The sequence below is a fragment of the Gobius niger genome (genome assembly GCF_951799975.1).
Source record: "Gobius niger genome assembly, chromosome: 15".
Taxonomy (NCBI): domain Eukaryota; kingdom Metazoa; phylum Chordata; class Actinopteri; order Gobiiformes; family Gobiidae; genus Gobius; species Gobius niger.
Window position 1 is genome coordinate 9,350,126 of NC_136866.1, and position 19,818 is coordinate 9,369,943.

Below are 19,818 nucleotides of genomic sequence, written 5' to 3' on the forward strand. Positions count from 1 at the left end.
TACATACTTTTTCACCCCGCACAAACAAAAGTACTTGTAGAGGAACGAACAGCAAAGCAGCATCAGACACACAAAAAAATGCAGTAATCATCAAAATTCCTCCTAAGATACATTTATGAACCGAAATGTGCGAAACTGCTGGTGCATCTGACACAATTTTTATTTTTTTTGTTGAAAGAGAATTTCAAATCAATGGCTTCCAAGCGTCTGGATTAGGGCTTAGATCTCACTGCACACTCCCAGAGGGGCCCGCTATCCTTTGCATGAACCCGGCCTGAGATACCGAGAGATACTGAGGGATACTGAGGGGATACTGAGGGGATACTGGGGGATACTGGCCTACTTTCCAGCCCCTCGATGAAGTCAATATCTAGAGGGCTGTTTGGGAGATGGGTGCCGGCAAAGCAGACCCTGATTGCTTAAGCGTGACTGGATCGAGTTAGATATGAGAGCGACCGGGTTAATGAGGAGCACAATGTCAGCTATGTGAAAACGCGGAGGAGCATCAAACGCCTTGTGAGAGCTGTTTATGACATAGGAATGCTGCTGCGTATTAAGTCTTAACAGAGAAGTAGGATTTTGAATAGGAGATATGGAAGTGTTGTTCATATTATCATCAGAATGTATATAAGGAAACCCCGTGCGTCATGTAGGGAAAAGGCGGATATGTGGCCAATGCAGCCAAACCAGCGGAGCCAGGTAGCTATGGGATGGATTGCCAACTGGCGTGACTTGGGGCGAGCCTGGGTGGGCGCGCCGCAGGAAGGGCAGACACCAACTGGAAATCCTGGTGCGGATCCAAGAACGACACACGCCACTACCGGCAAGACCTGAGCGCAGGGCCTGCAAAACTCGCTCATCTGGATAACTCATAGCCGCGTACACAAAAACAGACAGAAAAGCATGTTTATCCATTAGCATAGACCGAATCTGTGTTTCCCATTGCAGATTGATTTATAAGGAGGAATGCTGTCTCTACATACAGGTGGCAAAGTGGATTGTGTTACTGTAGTAGTGGTTGCAGACATAGCAGTGGTGGGAGAATTAAAAGTAGCAGTTGTGACAGTAAGCGTGGTATAGATTTAAATGAGCATTTGTAGATCATTTGTCTTTAACACTCACTGAAAACTGACAACTTCAAACTTTAATTTCTGCCATGTTAGTTACAATAACACAATACAGTACCATACCTTTTATAGTTTGCAGTAACAGTAAATGAATGCAACCTAACAGCCTGCATAAAAGCCCAATATACTTAATCTTCGACAGGTTTATAAGTGTCAGAAAGCGACACATCTCAGCCTTCAAGAATGTGTCTCATGCGGCACATTCCTGAGCTTCCTCGGCTCATTTTTGTTTGGGCACTTCCACCATAATACCAAGGTTATTACACATTCCAATGACAGATCTGTCACACCAATAAATCCCACTGAAAACACCACCAATATACATCCAAGATTGTTCAAAAGGGTTACACCAATATCAGGCACCATTTGAAAAACATCTAAGAACAACAACGGGAGAAGTATAGTAAATAAAGAAAGGGCTTGAGCGAGGTTTATCTTGGTTTAACGCTGTAGCTTTAACTTCGGTTGCACTGACCCACTTTGATGAATGCGTTTGACGGAGGCATTAGTCTATCTACCACACTGCTCCTTTAGCTCGTGGCCAAACACAACGCACAAGTCTGAACCGGCGCCCTGACCTTCTACTGTCAAGCCTCTATACTGGGAAACCATTACACTGCATTCCTAAGGCTACGAGATCAATCTAGTGTTGTGTCAAAAATGTCTTCGTTTTGACGGCTACAGATTTCAGATAACATGTCAAAGTGGGCCTTGTCAAGGTTGCCTTGTTTACAACTTTCACAAAGCAGTTGCATTGTGCTCGCTAAGGTGGGATAATTCACTGCAAGGAGAATTGTAAATCGCTATCAAAACAGACTGATTCATGCTTCTCTTTCATGTAGCTATAAATAACTGTGTACAGTAGTTTAATGATATTTTACCTTTGGGCTACACATACAGTAACTTCATTCATCATGATAATGTCCACATTTTAGCAAGTTGTAACAAGAAACCTGAGCTTCAAAGACCCAACATACTTTGATTTAATATAAAACCTTTTGGCCAGGCCAGTGCTGAAAGGCCTTCAGCTATTGTATCAAAAGTCAGCTTTTCTAGTACATAATATCATGAATTAAGTATTTATGTTTTTATCAGTATTAAAGGGGCTAGACGCAAGTACGTCATTTTATACTCACTACTGCCACTCCAGGTCTTATGTGTAACTGCAGATTCTATATTAAAGCAGTACTAAGTAGTGTGTTTACCTTAGTAAATTATTTTTGTAGTCCCTGTGGGGGTAATAACAGTGTTTATGGGATGATTGGAGGGTATTTAATCTCCCCCTGGTGTCTCTGGCCAGAAAACCATGTTTGCAACTTGACTGCCACCGGACTGGAGCAACCAATACACACTAATGGAATCACGAAGAAGAAGCTAACATGCTAACGGGCAAAGCTAACTGCGGGCTAACGTCACTTTAAACAGTATTTACAGCCAAGTTTGAGTGAAAAAAAATATTTCCATAGTATAATTGGATGTACAATATCCCTTCGCCTTTCCTGTCAGTGTAGTATTTACTCTCCAAGACAATTAATAGGTTAAAAAATCGTAACTTGCTACGACACCTGAGGTTGCGCTTATGGCCTCTAGGGGCAAGAGTTACTTAGTACTGCTTTAAACTCGTGCATGACGGCACTTCGGACCCGAATTAACACCTTTTTGAGTGACAGTGCAGGATTTTAGAGGCAGTTGTGGTGAACAGGTCTGAGCTCATTCTACACATTAGGACATTGCTGGAACATGTAGGGGGAGGAAAACACATAATTTAAACATTTTGAAACTCTGTATAGTCCCTTTAAGTTTAGATTAGACTTTCAAATTTGTAGTGATCGCCACTTAAACTTCCACTGACCCATTTTAAAGAATGGTAACTTTCCAATGACTACAGCCACTGGAAGAAAAGAAAACCAATGTTCTTTTGTCCTATTCTATGGTAAAGCTTAGCGCTCACAACTATTTTAGGCACTTTCCGCTGTAACCCCTGTATCATCGAATCATCTACCACCCAAGCGGCCTACTAATGTACACGGTTTAGGAGCGCTGAGAAAGTGCACCGGTCACATATAGGGAAAGAAAGGAAGTTTGTTTAACCCATTTGTCGTGCTTCGCATTGAACAAACACAAAGATGCACAAGAACAACCAGCGCAGAGCCGGACAGGAAGAGGTCCAGCAACAGCCATATCACGGAGAGAGCCTCCATCAGCAGCCCTGTAATGTTGCCACAATGGGGCTGGAGCTACTGCTTTGTTAGCGTTGAGGCAGGGGGAAAATGTCTGCAAAAATAATGAAAACAAAGTCCATCGATGGCCAGGCAGGGAACGCGGTCCGAGCGCCTCGCCTTATTTGGACTGTCGCGGGAAAACGGTGAGTTGTTTTTAGGGTTAAATTCCCTTAGAGGAGTGTAATTTCAAAAAACATGTGGCTTTTCATGCCCCGAAAGTAGTGTTAGCTTTGCAACTATTTTGTGTGAACCCCAGAAGAGGTCAATGAGTCCAACCACCTTTGCTCTAGTGTGCGATATACAGTGGGAGGATAATGTATGTGAGCGCTTTGGAATTTTTCACATTTCTGCCCAAATTGATCAAAAAAATGTGGTCTGATCCTCAACAAAATCATAAGAATGAGTAAACAGGGTTTGCTTAAGCTAATACCACCCAAACATTTACATTTTATGATATTTCTATTGGCCATAACATGCAAACATTCACAGGACAGGGAGGAAAAAGTTATCTTTCTGAACTTCGACCATTCTTCTTTACAAAGCTGTTGCAGTTCGGCGAGATTTAGTGGGTGTACTCACTTTTTCCTCCCTGTCCTGTGAATGTTTACATGCTATGGCCAATAAAAATATGATAAAATGTAAATGTATGGGTGGTATTAGTTTAAGCAGACCCTGTTTACTCATTCTTATGATTTATATGAAGATCGGACCACATGTTATGACCAATATAGGCAGAAATGTGAGAAATTCCAAAGCGTCCACATACGTTTTTCGTCCCACTGTATGCTATAATTGAGTGAAAGTAAATAGTAATTATCATCAGAAAAGGTATTTTGGCGGTCAGTCAATTGAGTCTACTCCAAGACAATAGGCGGACGGAGCGGGCATTGTGAGGTAGTTATTGCATCACTACTGTCCCGTACCCTTTTATAGCACTTAGCCTTTTCGCTAAAGGTCAGATCTCTCCGTTACGCTTGTGGGTAAATGTCGCCCATTCGTATGACCTTCCTTGAGCGTCTGCTAATGACCCCCAGGGCTGAGGACATTACCCACCCAAACCATAGGCCAATTTCACTCAATGCTGCAAGGATTATCGAGATCGGGATTGAAACTCAACTTGGTGCGGTGTGAAAGAACTTTGTCGAAGGTGTTGTCTGACCCACATTCCCTCCCACTAGTTCTGTTGTGCTTTATTCACTGCCAGAGTTTGCTGAGCGACAGGACAGCTGCAGGCTCCCTTCTCCCAGCTCTCATCCGCACATCCTGCTCCTCCGCTCTCCTCTTTTAAACATGAAGCGCACAAAGCCCTCTCTGCCCTGATAGCTTCCTCTTCCTCTGTTTTATCTCTCCGTGGATGAGCCAGCAACAAACTCCCGAAGTAGGATGCATACTTTTTTTTTTTTTTAATACATGCATCATGAGCAGGTATGTGGTACAGCGAGTGAAGTGGCGTTGGGGCGAAAGTTTCAGCGATATGTTAATACTTTTTGTTATAAGAACTGCTTTGAATAATCCTGACGGGAAGGTCTCAACAAAGGTCAGTCAGGATAGGAGAGACGGCGTGTCACTATTTGGGGGGAAAACAATGAGTAAAGTTCCAAACTCCTCTGCCCCAGACTTCTGTAAATCAGCGCTCCATCATAGCCGTACCTGCCAACTCAACCAGAACCACATGGCCACGCTGTTGAGAAGAGGTCATCTTATTAAACCGGGAAATGACAGTCAAAGATTTATAGGCAGACGTCTTTAGACAGGGGCTATAATAGGGAAAGCTTATGGTAATGCCTTACACGTGTAAAGGGATTAGATGCAAAGAATCATTTTTTCAAGTTATCAGGCTGTTTCTGGAGTGACAGCCCGGTGACTGATGTAGTTAATGAGGTGAGCAAGAGAAAAGCCATTTTAGAGATGTCAGTTTTCTCAACACCTGATGCACAATAACACGGAGGAGGAGGAGGAGGTGTGGATTACTCATGCCCTAAAACTGAACCCTCAACCTCCTTGCAACCTCCTTTTACAAAAACACCATTACACAATCACCACGCAGGCGATAGCATAACACTTGTTTATTCGAGGACCTACCGGGTGGCTTCTTCTCTGTTGCAACATTCCTACATAGCTTTCCCCGCAACTTGGCAACAGAAGGGGTACCCCAGTGCCCTACATCCTAGTGAAAAGGGCTCCCGGACTTCCAAGTGGACTTTAGAAAGACCACATGGACAAAGGCTCAAACCTTGGCAACATTTTCACTTCACCGCCTGCTTTATTTCCCGAACACATTTGTGAACCGCGTTATTTCAGAGCTATATTTTTGCTGGGTTATAGGCATGAAGGTTTCGACTCACCATGTCTAGTTCCTGTGAAACCCTCCGCTTCCGTAGCTCTTCCATGCGGTCGCTGACGTCGCTGAAGCAAGTGTTGTAGTACTCGGCGTACTCTTGAGCGAGGTCATCTATGTTGCCCAGTGAACCATCCTATAGAGACACGAGATTAAGAGATATTTAGTCCCAAAATATCAGAAAATACAGCGAGGCAAGGTCACAAAATATGCAAACTATACTCCACACATAGACACATCAGTTCTTTGCAAGTTCTCAACATCGGCCATTGGAAATTACTCCGTGCCAGGGGTCGACAACCCTCTGGAGCGAATGCTTTCCGAAAATACGAGGTTGTCAGTGCCAGAACTATGCAGTGCACCTGTGCCCTCTAAGAGATTCAGTTTTAGAGTTGAACACAGCTGCTTTACTTTCCCTATTTCCAGCTTTACAAAACCCAATATCACAAACACTTACAATTAGTGGCTTCGTGTCAGGAATGTGCTTGGGGTCAAACTGCATAATTGCGCACATATTGCCATTCTGAAATAGCTACTGATCCAATTAAGGGCGTGTGGTAAAATACCAGATGTACAGTGCAGGCAGGATTTGCGAGATATGTGTTAGTCAGCGATTCTGAAGTGGTATTGCGGATGAACTGTGTGACAAAACTGACTGTGCACGCTCGATTCTTAAAGTCGTAAGTGCAGTCCCGGTCTTTGTGCGTGGATGAAGGCCTCAAAAGCAACAAAGATGCAATAACCCAAACAAGTTCTTATCTAAACGAAAGAATGTTCAATGGCATCAGTCTTTCACTTACAGATTATGAATACAGCTACTTAATTACAGTGCAATATCTGTAATAATGATATTGCATTACTAATTCATTGCAACACCTATTCGTATGTGTTTTGTGCAAATCCAGCAGCTGAATATTCAATGGTGTTGACCTAATCTGTGCCAGGCAAACAGGGAGCATTGAGTCAGTGTGAGAGCCCTGAACAGTCTCCCTCAGTCGAAGTCTTTGTGGACGGGACGCTCCTCTTCCTTTAGGTGCCAGGCCTCGGATGAATGGGGCCCTGTGAGCGCAACACCACAGACTATGTAGTAAACAAGCCGCACCGGGCCAAAGGGATGGCCGTCTGGCGTTAAGGAAGACCCATTAGAATGCGCCACCGAAGCACAGGAAATGTCTCCGGCAAAACACCAAAACAAACAAACAGGAAGAAGACGCAGCGTTATGAAATGAAGATTGCAGATAAGCGCGGATAAAGCAGTCCCGATCCTGTTATATTGCTAAACAAATCATCAATACGAGGCTTGTGCAAACGGTTTCCATGTTGCAGAATTTCACAAGATCCCGGAGACCACTATTGCAATTGCTCTGGTAAACACGCTGCTGGAATGCGAGGTTCAAGAAGTGTTTATTGCCAAACCGTTAACCTTGCGTTTAATTTCAGAGACCAAACACTAAGTGGCAAGTTATGACTCGGACCATTTAACTTTTTCGATGTGTAAGATATCTCAAGACTGGTTTGAACAGATTAGCCTTGCGCAAATGCTCCAGTCGTCTCCTTCGTCATTCGCAATCATGTTTCAAGATGTCTGAGATTCCCAGCGGGAGCCTACACAAGGTTTTGCATTTGAATCCAAATCCCTATTGACAACCGCAGGATGTTTTCACCGATGCTGATAGAGATTGGACGTTTTTGCAATGTTCGGTTATGCAACATCCATATCGCAATCTCTGAGATTTACCAAAATTCAGCCTAAAACAAACACAGCTTAGAAATGGCAGCAAGTTCTAGTTTTAGTACTGACTTTTCTTATTAAGTTCCATCGTGGTCTTGTTTCGGTGCCCGGTGGTATACAACATTTTACGGCATCAAAAAGACACCAATGTCCTAAGATTTAGACTGCAAGTCCCCTCAGCTGATAAAGTAGGGCATGCAGAGACAAGCAGCACGTGTTTCGCTGTTTTCGGATCGGGCGCGTGCGGATCGACACATGCGCGCGCACATAGCTGGGATTCCTCCGATTCTCCAGTGGCATGAGCTCACTGGGGTACGAGGCAGCTGACCCCCTTCCACAGTGTAAAGTGAGATCCATGCCGTCTGTTATGCGCGGAGGAATCATGAGAATGCACGGGAAGCCCAGAGTACAGCGCATCAGGGAAAGTGGGAACGAGACACTTTTACCGAAGTACTTTGTGGGTATAGGCAGCAAATGCACTCTCTATACGGGACTTTTAAGTAGTAAATCTCTGAATAAGAAGTGTCTAATTTGTTCAATCCAGAAGCAGGAGATTTCAGGGGAAGGTCATCTAAGCAGGAAAGGGGTCGCTTAGAGCAGGGGTTCTCAAAGTTGTCAGGACGGGCCCCGGAAAATCCTTCAAACAACAACTCGAGACTAAAATCTGGTTTAATTATGTTACTTTGGATACTGTACTTTGATATTTGGCTTAATGTCACCGAAATATGCTGTTTTAAATAAAAAAGACATCAAATTAAATGTACAAAATAATCAAGAAACCACCACTGGCATAGAGGACTTATTTCTAATACTTAAAAGGAATAATCATGCACATTTTACTTTTTTCCATGTACATAGAAATTTAAAACAAAAAATATCAATGTTAGCCTCAGTTATGTGATATGTCCATTTGAACCAAATCCAACATCTCTGAAACAAGATAGTTAATAACAGTAAGGCCACATACTGAGTTCAATCATGGGTGACAAGCAGAGCGTTTTGTGAAACCCCGTAGGAGTATGTATGGTCACAGGAGTTACTAAGAAAATAAATTGCCATTGTGTTCCAACATCTAGAGACTAATAGAACGGACTTATGATGTAAGGGCTTCTCCACCCTGGACCAGACCGCAGCCAACTCCCCACTCTGACTGGAACAATAGCAACAATAGCCACAGAGAAACACCCATGTTCAGATGAGTTTGTATTTACTGTAAAGCTCCTCAAAGCCACTTTACAGCCAGACCTTTCAAGATGGCGCCTCCCCCCCCAAAGCGGAGGACAGAACAAAGTGTCAGTTCTGTCCCGGAGACTTTGCGCAATTGACAAACAGAGGGATGATTGAGGAAACATTATGGGCTCGAAAAACACTTGTGATGAGTGCTCGTCTTTGACCAAATTAAGTGGCTGCTTTATAGTGTGACAATACGGTATTTGGACCACAACAGCTGGGCTATTTACGGAAGGAATCAGGCTACAAAGACTTCCACAACTATTTTTTTATGTTAACACATCAACATCACTCCATTTATTGTTGTATTGCAATAGGAATCAATGCAGCAGAACCAGTTTAACCACACACTTACTGACCAAAAGCCAGATATATATATATAAAGGCTAGCAAATGTCATACTGTTACTCATTTCAATAATCCGAAGTCTAAATGTGATTCTTGTTGTGTTATTGGCGTCCCGGGGCCACCAGGTCGTCTCACTAATCGCACGTTCTCCATGGCCCGAAAAGTAAATATTTCATTTCAAGCTGGAAAAAGCACATTCCGACTGTTTAAAAGGCAATTCGTGGTGGGCGTTTCAGCGCGGGTCCATGGCTGGCCCTCGCACTGGGTTCTTTCGCTCTTGGGATTGTGGTATACATGGCGTTGTCCATTGTTCCCGGGGTCTCGCCTTGTGACTGCGCGTTCTCATGGGGAAAGAACAATGACGGCAGTTTACAATAGCTCCGCGGCATCTGATGTAATGTTAGAGCCGCAGGGGAGGGATACCTTTCACTGGCTGCACAGCGCTGGGACAAAGGAGGCAGGTTGGAGAGCACAGTGTTTTGGCAAAGCATTGAGTCGCAAATGGAGAAGTCATCGTTGGATGGAAAAGAAAGAGTGTCCGAAAGAGTGCACAAATGTTTGTCGTAGTCGCGGTCAGCCTGGAAAAAACAAGCGGCCAATGTATCATTGAACCAGGATTGCCTGTGCCATAACTGTAATGATCTGGAGGATAAGTGGAATATGACGTGATGGGAAAAGCAGGCGTCCCGAAAGCCGAGACAACACCGCTGGCATTTTGGCCGCACTGTCAAATTACGTTTTCGAATACGTGAAGACATGAAACAGTAGAGCATTTCCATTATGCTAAGTCCACCTTTGCTCAAAAGCTGGGGGAGACTATCGAGGAAGTTGAGACCAGGGTTCAGACACCACCCCTTTGTGAGCTCTTCCTCAGGATATCCCGGGGCCGAGAGGGGCAGAGCGGGCTGGCACTGTCCCACATGAGGATGCCTGCCAGATCTCCGAGTGACCTCAATAATGAGAAGAGTCGTGCGGGGCAAGGGAGGTGATCCGCACTCTAAAAAGTGATATTAAGCTCCGACAGATTGACTATACCACCGGCAGAAGAACTTGGCATGAGATAATTGAGGCATGCGGAGCTGAAGTTGTTGTAGGAGGAACGAGGCATATGTTTCCAAGACACGATCGATAATCTCGTCTCACTTGTATATTCTTAGCTCAAAAGATGGGCTATATACCAACGTCCACGGCATAGGCCTAATCGTTGTTGTTTTTCAAAATCCCAGTGGATGAACGCCCACCTGCAGCCGCACTATGAAACAGAGAGGAGGAGGCAGAATATTTCCACAAGGCCTTGGCTCAAGACGACCTCTGAAGAAGAAACGCAAGATGCAAGAGTTGTTTTTTTGGAAGAGAGCGTTCCAAGTAGGAGGTAAGGTCCTTGAGGTAGAGATGAAGCAATGCCAAGATTTTGAATTCTGCCATCTTTGGAGAGCGGTCCAAAGAAACGGATCGATCGGAACACAAAGCAAACCCTCTCAGCTGGTTACACATAGCTTGTCGGCTTTTTGTGTGTGTGACAAAGCCGAGTTGAGATTTCCGACTAAAGTGCACAATCTCAACATGTCCAAAAGCACTGACATGAGGGAAGAACTAAACTGGGACGTCAGCTTGATTGCGATTCATCTTGATCGTTATATTGGTGTAGAAGATCTCAATGTTGAGTAGCAGGGAATTCGATTGTGCTTCAATATCACCCCCTTAAGCGTTGCCACCATTTAATAACTATAAGCCACATCTGAGAAATAGCTTTAGCCTAGAAACGCAGCACCAAATCTCTCTTCAGACGTCAGTAAATCCAGCCACAGCTCGAGCTGAGTAATGTCCCGACTGCCTTTAACTCTTAATTAGCCCAAGAGCTATTTACACAACGCCAACCGCAAATAAATGACTAACTTGTGCAAGCGTTCTTATTAACACATTCCGGGACAGGTCGCGCGGTGCATTGTTTAACCCTCTGGACGTGAACCTGAGCAGGCGGAGAGAAAAGGGCCAGACGGGATTCCTCCTCTGAGATTTACAGTCAAAACAATGGAGGACCTTTATTTTGAAAGTGCACAGTCAAGAGAGGCATGAGGGCTGTCTTTGGTTTGGCAAGTGCAGTTGGAAATGTAGTCAGCAGATCATTACAACACCGTATCAAGATTGATGGCTATCTTACAGGAGTAACTGTCAAAAGCGGTTGAGCTGGAAGAGCAAAGCTGGGAATTGGAAAATGAAATTGTAACGAAAAATAACCGTGACGATAATAGCTGCCGTGGTTAGTTTCATTATTGCAAGTTGAATCAGTTTCAGATTCCTTAGGGATATGAAAGTCTGAAAATCTGTATTTTTGTCTCAGTAAGAGCAATATGTACTGTAAGTCTGAAGTAACTTACAGTCGGTACTCGATGTTTCCCCCCCAAATGTACTCCAAATCATTGTTCATTGTACTACACTTGTATAGCAAACATGACTGCTATTCCACATGTCTCCAAAGTGCTCGAAGTGTGTTGTGTTTTACTGGGATGTTGGTCATTTAAAAACTTGCGGGTGTTTCTTAGTGGGCCGACTAATGAGAGCATGGCACCGTGTTTATTAGCAGAATGGGTAGCTACTTAACTTTACTGTTCCACACTACAAAGCCCGCCGATATCACTAAAAATCTTATAAAGGGACACCGGTCTATTTATAATCTTAATTAACTTTGAATTGCACAATCGACGTATAAAAGACATCAAAGCCCCAAATAAAGTTAAGATAATGATGGACCTAAATCTAGCCTTAAAAACAAACCATTTGAAACAGTTGATGTAGGTGTTTGAGGAAGCGCGACTATCAGCTCGACCAATGGGAGGAGAGCATTGGCACAGTGCCACACTATCCCAGCACTTGCACCTACCTACCATCTCCAGCGCTAGACCAAACCAAATTAACACCTCACTGTCTAAACGCTGGAAGTGTCCCCACTCACGACTGTCCACATCAATGGCCTGCAGAAACCGAGCCCGCCTCGACGCACAAAAGAGCTGTGTGCCGGAGGCAAGTGGCAAAAGCATGAAAGAACAAAGTCAAGGGCACTCTGTAAACAACAACAACACAGTCAGTTAATCTTACATTATTTAAGCATTGGACACTTTCACTACAAGGCAAAACTCAGGATGAAACCGGATGCACTTTGTAAACATACAACCCCACACTTGGATACAGTTAAATGATACCAGTATTGTATGGGGTAAAAAAGGTTTGGTTGGTCCAGAGACTGCATAAGGAGGTGACTGGGTTGTTTCCACTCAAATAAATGATATACATTTAAAAGAAAGAGTCTTGAATATGGAATAAACTAACATTATTGTTCTGTTTTCTGGTGCTACGACCTATTTTTTGGTATAGGTATCGGAAAAAAGTATTGTTCCGGTATCAGTGTCAAAAAACAAGTATCGTTTAAGTTATTGATTAAATGTCATGGTGCCCAGACATACTGAGGTGTAGTCTTTAGTTTGGAAAGTATAACCGTGTGGATATGGAATAAATATGACTTGACATCTGAAAGCAGGGGTGTCCAAAGTGCGGCCCGAGGGCCAAATGCGGCCCTCAGACCAATTTTTGGTGGCCCTCGGCCTTCTTGCTGAATCGGGACACATCATCAGAGATAGTCCTTTTTATTTGAAATGTAATAATTCTACACAATTCTAACCAAACAACTAACCTTTTACTGTGAGACAGAGCTGGCATGAAGGGTTTGAGCATAGATAAAGGTGTGGGGCGCAATTTAAACCTCTGCTAGTCAAAGGTTTTGCGGCACTAACCACCGATCTATGGCCCTTCACCCTGTGTACGCTTCAGTATGCGGCCCCCCATGAAAAAAGTTTGGACACCCCTGTCTTAAAGAGATGGTGGGCCACCATGCCATATTATTATAAACCACAGATTTATATTGAATCTACATAATATCAATATATCAGACATTAGTACTGAATCTGGACGGCTGGATTACGACTCAATCTTTGTTAAAACTGGAAAACTGTGGGGGGGAAAATAACTAAAAAACGAACAATACTCATGCAACGTGTTGAGAATCACTCGGCATAATGGAAGGACAAAAAGTGTCATGCATGGAGGGCCTATACAAGTAGCCTAGTAACGATGGTACTACGCATACAGAGGTGGGCCACGCAACAAACTACTATTTACGCACACGCAGCGCCATATACGTAGCTGAGAATTCCAAGCATCCATACATGCCGTGGTCCAGACCAATCGCGTTTGCATGTAAAATACCTTCACAAGCCCATTGGCATTGACCAGTATCACCAGTAAGGTACGCCTGACCTACAAGTCTGACCCTCACAGCACAATGGCCTACACGCCGCTTGCTTTTAACCGCTTCACGGGCCTGCTCGTGGTTGCATTAGTTGAGGTGCAGGCGATGCGTCGTTCACACGTAATTACAACTTGGGAACACATCACCAAAGCAACCACGAAGAACAAACGGTGACAGTTCTTTTGCAGTTCACCCCGTTCTCCCCCATCCCCCTATATGACAACAAACCACTCACCAGCATCCCCATAACGTCCGTCCAGAGCTGCGAAAAAGTGTCGGGCGCAGCCGCAGAGGTGCCGTCATTTTGGGGTTCCTCTGTTGGAGTCGCGGTCTCCGGCTCACCCTCCATTGTGGCCGCAATCAATAACTTTTTAAAGTACAACCGCTTGTGTGCGTTTAATCCACGCGTTAAGACGCAGAGAAGCGTGACGTCGGTGCCAGCGCTGGTCTCTTAGAGAAAGTTGCCCCTGTCACGCCGGGTTAATTCTCCAAAAAGGTTGCACGAGACTGGTTGAAGCTCAGCGCGTAAAATGAGTTCAGGCATATTTGCGCTGTCCCCAAAAGAGGTCACGCGTAAAGCTTTGAAAATCAGCAACAGGTCTCCACTTTTCTCTGCAAACTTCTTCTGTTCTTTGCGCAGCAGCGAGTGAGCTTTTCCCGGGTCCAAACCAAAAGTGAGACGGGGGGGTCGGGTCTCGTCAGGAGGACACGAGTTTTTGTAAAGCTTCAAAATGCCACAACAACAGCGCGGTTCAAAGTGCTCCGAGCCATAGGCGAGACTTGTTAAAGCCCGTTTTGATAGAGAACAAGCGAAAGAGGTTGTGAAAAGTTGCTGCCCAGCGGCCAAACTGTGCGCCTTCCCCCGCCTCGATCTGTGCTCTCACACACTCCTCCCTCCCAAAAACATGACACCAGCAAACACACGCACATGTCGCCGCCGCACAATGGTCATGCAACCCAGATAAATGCCCTCTGTTGGCCAAAGATTAGCAACAACTGGATTCAGATTAAATAAACATGAGCAAATGCATACAGCCATCACAGGACTCTTACTAACTGTGGAACTGTGATTTTAACTGCACTAAAATAATCTACAATAGATAGAGTATTAACCTTCTATTTTATGTTTGATTAAATGTTTACTGTGGCTGCATCATGTGTTTTTATACTTGGATTTACAGCAACAATACACACAGAAACTACATGTCAAAAACTTATCTTGTGCTGACACTGCCCTCCACCAATGTGTCTCTTGTGCACGACACGGCTTCAATAGAAAGAGTGAACAAAGCACATTCTCCACACAATTGTGTGAGAAACAAAAAAGCACGTGGGAAAAATGTTTTGGAGCGCTGCTTAAATGTACCATAAATCATTCTAAAGTGAAAACAGGCCAATAAAGCAAGACAGCGTTAGATAAATAGTATAATAAGTGCAACAAATTGTCCCCAAAACAAAAAACAAACAACACAGTAGCAAATAGGCCTAAGAACTGCAGATTTGATTTAGTGAAAGTGAAAGGCGTTATGTCTGAGCGTGAAATTGCACGGTTATCCTTTGTTATGCTCCTCCAGTGAGCAGCTGTATTGTAAATATGGAGATGTGAAACTCCTCTCGTTGTTGCATGTGGAATTTTATTTTCTCCGAGCGCAAACAGCTGCTCGGTCTCATGACAGATGCCGTAGATGGAGCGAGAAGGAGAGCGGGGAAAGAGTATAGGCTCAACATTTAGATCAGTATTCCCCTCTCTCCTCCATGGTTAACAAGATGATTAGACTAGCCATCACGAGCAGAAATATAACTAACACAGCCAAGCAGGCCACACACACGCGTGTGCATTCCACACTGGTAACAAACTATGTAAAAGATCATGTGTGACATGGTGAGCCCCCTGGATATTGTTACGCCATCGTCATTTTACATAAAAGGCCATGTGTTACATCAATAAAGATACTGTTTACATGCAGTCATAATGATTTTGTTTGATTAAATATATAAATGCAATTAGACGTAGACTATTTGTCATGAACCCAAGTTTTGCCATAAACTTTTATTACATGGGGGATTGCTCAGGAAAGAATATGAGAAAAACATGAAATATAAATGTAAATGATATGTAGCAGACAGTGCATTTTAGGTTCTTCTTTACTTAAATACCATGATAAGATTATTCTCAGTTCAATCCTATGACACATAAATGAGTGACATTTACAAGGTCCGGCTGAGTGACAGCTGCTCACCAGTCCTCTGCTTACAGTCTAAACACACAGGCCTCTGAAACTACACGGGTGACCTGCCACTGGTGTGTATGCAATTACATCATCACACTGAATCATGAGCTGTTTTTTGTATACTGTCTTTTCTTTTTTCTATTCTTCCCATGATTCTTTAAGCAGTTGCATTTTCCATTTTGCCTTTCAGAAAAGAAAGGAAAACATGAACTAGTTTGTGTTTGACCATCTATCTCTATTTTATGTCAGTCTTCAAATGCTACAACTGTTGCAGTTTCTTTTTAGGTGTGTTGCTCATCTGTAAAAACACGATTGTCACTGTTGCCTTTTATCAACAATTCGAATGCACCACATCAGTTTATTCATACATTTGGTCATCTTGTAGCTCTCAAAAAAGGTTTGTGTATAGGTATATGATCAAAAGCAATATTCAAAGAGATGATTATGAAGAAGGCAAGTTTTGATTTCTATAATGGAAAATTTCATGTAAGGCAATGATATTCAATTGTATAGTTTTATGTGGCCAAGCATCAAGTATCTATAGCATCATGGGTTATACACTTTTCCCCTCACTATATACCATATACCAATACAGTATCTGATCCACGTCAAAGCTTGTTCACTCCATAAATTTGCCATGGAGGACGCCCACTGACTGTTATCACTGATCGGACACTCATCAGCTCTGTTTGCCGTGAATCCTGCCAGACAAAGGGAAACACAAGCTGCTTAACATACCATACATGCTAATCACCCACTTTGTTCATGTTTGGACCGCTGATTGGAATTTTCATGGGAACATTCGGTCTAAAATGATGGTGTCTGATGAGGGAATGCCTGCAGTCGTCTTCAAATCAGTCACTTTTATGTGTGACAATAAATATTATGTAAGATTTATAGTTTTAACAACACGCATCTCATCTGCATTTATGAAATTCAGTCAACGCACCTGATTAGAAAACATTTAAAAATGTTTATTTCTGCTGCACATTTTATTAATCAAAATAAAACAATTAGCATAACATTAGCATAGGATGTAATTGGTATGCTAATAGCCTACTTGTATGCTGCTGAAGAAGTTGCTGCATGAATACATTTTCTTACTAAATCTCAACTAGGACCTCTGATGTATGTAAAACGTCTCCAAAAATAGGGCACAAGGCTTTCCGAAATGTACCCTATAGAAGTCTTTTACGACGAGACGTGCTCTTGGAATGGTGTCAAAAAGCCGCAGGACTAAATCATCTCAGCATGTCAGGTATAAAAATTATTTTGACACTTCCACTTTTATCTTTTTCCTTTCATCTGACTTATAAAATATTCAAGCTTCCATTTGATTGTAATGGTTTTTCTTTCTCTCTGAAGACGATAATGGAATCCATCAGGAGTGAGAGGCTTCAAAGATGTTCTACTTTCTGTCATTGTGTGACATTAAGCTCATCAAATGTACTGTGGGTACATTATCAAAGAGACAGGTGTATAGAGTCACACAGTTAAACTAACTTAAAGTATTCAAGGTCACTGGAAAAGAATGTAGGATATTAAGAATAGGATTTGAATACTGTATGGCTTTGTGTCTTCCTGCCTGTGTTATGTATTATCACCAAGTTTGATTGATAAATTACAATGTATGAATATTCTGAGGTGGAAACATGCCTCTACTGCCCTCACAACCGTAACAGCAGACATAACATTTCGCACATGCCTCAAACTTACAGCTAACCCAGCATGTCATTTGTGACTGGAGATGACTCAGCCTGATAAAAACAAATGCGGTTAAAATGGCAGAGAGATAGAGGAAGAATGCAGATAATGTGAGCGAGGCGACCTGGACACCCCCTGATAGTGAGACTGACCCTTTCTGGAGGGCAGTGACCTGCGCCTTTTAAAAATAGCCCCCGGGGGGAGCCACGGAGCACGCTGGCAGACTGATTAACAACATGGTGGCAAGACATCAAGGGCACCACCAACAAAGAAGAGGAATGCTGCACACGAGAGAAGATCAGATCAACAGGCTCAAAGCAAGCCCCAGGCATTTTTTTAAACATTATTTTGCTAGTGTATTCATTGTTTCATTAACAATTTCACAGATTACAGTATTGCTAGATTTAGTGTTTAGGAAAGCAAACACATTCTTGGCAGTTTTATCGAAGTTTGTTTAATAGTCAGAGCATATCAAAAGCACAGGGAAAATCGTCTTTTCAAACAAGAGCGTCCACCAGCTGATGGATCTCCTCTGCCACCTCATCTGCCGCCTCCAGAAGCTCCTCCCACTTCTTATCACTGCCCTGCTCCGTTTTGTTCCACGTGTCTCTCTCCAAAGCCAACTTCAGTCCCTGTACAGCATCCAACAGCTTCTCCTCTGGCTCTGAACTACATGACCCACAATCCTCTGCTTCCTGCTGCTGCTGTTCCTGTACAGGTGGAGGGGGACTGGAGCACAGCCCTGGCTCCTCCTCCTCCACATACAAGTTATGTGACAACGCTGACCCGCAGAGGACCGTCGGGGGCGGGGTCACGTCGTCTTCGTCGGCTTCTAGAAGTTTTAGCTCCTCCTCCTCTTCTTCCTCCGTTTCCTCATTGTCTTCTTCCTCCTCCAGTTCATCTTCCGTCGTGTCGTTGGTGCGTTGGCTTTCGATCTTCTCCAAGGCTTGCGTCACAAAGCTTTCCAGCATCGAGTGGTGGCGACGGAGCGTTTCCACGGTGACCTCCACCTGGGAGTACTTGTCTTCCAAAACGCTGTGCTCTGATTGGACGGTTTGCCTCAGCGCCTCGAGCTGTTCCTCCAGTATGCATTTGTCTTGCTGTAACGTCCGCAGCTCATCCTTCAGCGCCTCTCTTTCTGACAGGTCAACGGCCCAGTCCGTTTGCTGGGCGGAGTCTGATCTCTCCAGAGCCGGCGACTGGTCGGTTTGCTGGGATGGCGAAACTGGTGCATTGTGGGCTACGTCCAAGCGATCCTCGGTTGAAGATCGAGGGTTTTGCTGTGATTCCATTGCCAGCTGCCTCCGCCTCCTCCTGCTTTGTTTGAATCTGAGCGCATGCCTCGCGTTTTGGACCAGCGAAGACACCGATTCCTTAAACGTGGGCGTGCCGCAGAACTCCATCATCGGGTGGTGCTGCTTGTGCTTCCTGGAACTGCGGTTTGTGAAAAAACACGTCTGGCAAAGCTGCACCCCGACACACTTCTCACAGCGGAACCTCAGTCCCGTAAAGGGGCGGGACTTGCAGCAGTGACAGCGGACGTCGTGAGTGATATTTTGACTGACGTTCAGGCGGTACATCGTGGGCAACCACAGCGTCAGGCGGGGTTCGGCGTGAAGCCATGAGATCACGTGATCGCGGGAAACGGACGGCGACAAAATGCTTTTAAAACAAGACTTGACGGCTGCCTCCACCGAACCGAAAACTCCCTCTTCTTGCACCAGTTTTGGAAGCATACTGAGGTTATGGAGCAAAGTCCGGAGAGACGACCTGTTGACCGAACCTGGGATGGGAGAAGTTCCTGAGGCAGCGAGCGACACCAGCGCCAAGTACTTCTCCGAGAGCGAATCCGCGCACATCGCCACAAGAAACGTCTGTAGCGAGTCGACATCCACGGTGCCGTCTTTGTCGAAGAGCGTAAAGATGGCGCTGCTCATTTCCTCCGGAGCTTCCACACTTACATGCCCGGGCATTTCCTGCGACACGCTGACGAACATCCTGTTTAAGAGCTGGACGACTTCCTGCTTGCCGATGTCTCTGGCTCCGCCTATCGAGCGCAGGGTCGCGGCCACGTGACGCACCGACACCACATGGAGGTGCGTGAGCCTCTGGACAGACTGCAGTTTGAGCGCCGCTCTGTAGACCGACGTCTGCACCTCATTTAAGGCTTCGATGCTGTCGAGATCCATAGCCAAAAGAGGAGAAAAAGCAATCTTGAAAAGTATGCAGTAACCCACAGACAGCAGCGCGTAGACCGAGGCTGCACAATGACGGGACAATAGTGGAGCAGAGAGCGGACCTGAAGTCGATAAATGATGAATGAGCCGTCGTTGCCACTTCTCGCCTGTCACCTGTTCAACCTGCTGTTCCCCAGCCAATCACAGGCCGCGACACTGATCATGTGACACACTCCAGCGAGGGAGGGGACTGTGTGCACCCTATAGATTTCTAATGACTTTCAATAACAATAAAACAATTCTGAATACATTTTATGGATGGATAGTGGATGATTGAGAGCTTACACAAACATATAAAAACCTGTCTTATTTTTCTATCTATAGATATTGGTATTTTTTGACTGTA

General features: G+C 44.3%; 2 protein-coding genes across 7 annotated transcripts in view; both read right to left on the reverse strand.

Moving 5' to 3' along the window:
- The window catches only part of sash1a (SAM and SH3 domain containing 1a), a gene marked incomplete at its 3' end in the record, with an annotated part of 169,193 nt that overhangs the window by 32,080 nt on the left and 117,295 nt on the right, over nt 1-19,818 (reverse strand). For 4 of the 6 annotated variants that reach the window (XM_079571941.1, XM_079571940.1, XM_079571943.1 and 1 more), the window contains exon 2: nt 5,695-5,823. In XM_079571941.1, the coding sequence (XP_079428067.1) occupies nt 5,695-5,823 (129 nt within the window). Of the gene's footprint in view, nt 1-5,694; nt 5,824-13,535; nt 14,151-19,818 lie in introns of those variants that run through there. The other 2 variants (XM_079571942.1, XM_079571945.1) reach the window with 2 other exon arrangements.
- On the reverse strand, nt 17,690-19,424 carry dytn (dystrotelin; the record flags this gene model as incomplete). The annotated part of the gene is made up of 1 exon (XM_079571958.1): nt 17,690-19,424. One exon carries the CDS (start codon nt 19,422-19,424, stop codon nt 17,733-17,735), a length of 1,692 nt encoding a protein of 563 aa, XP_079428084.1. The 3' UTR covers nt 17,690-17,732.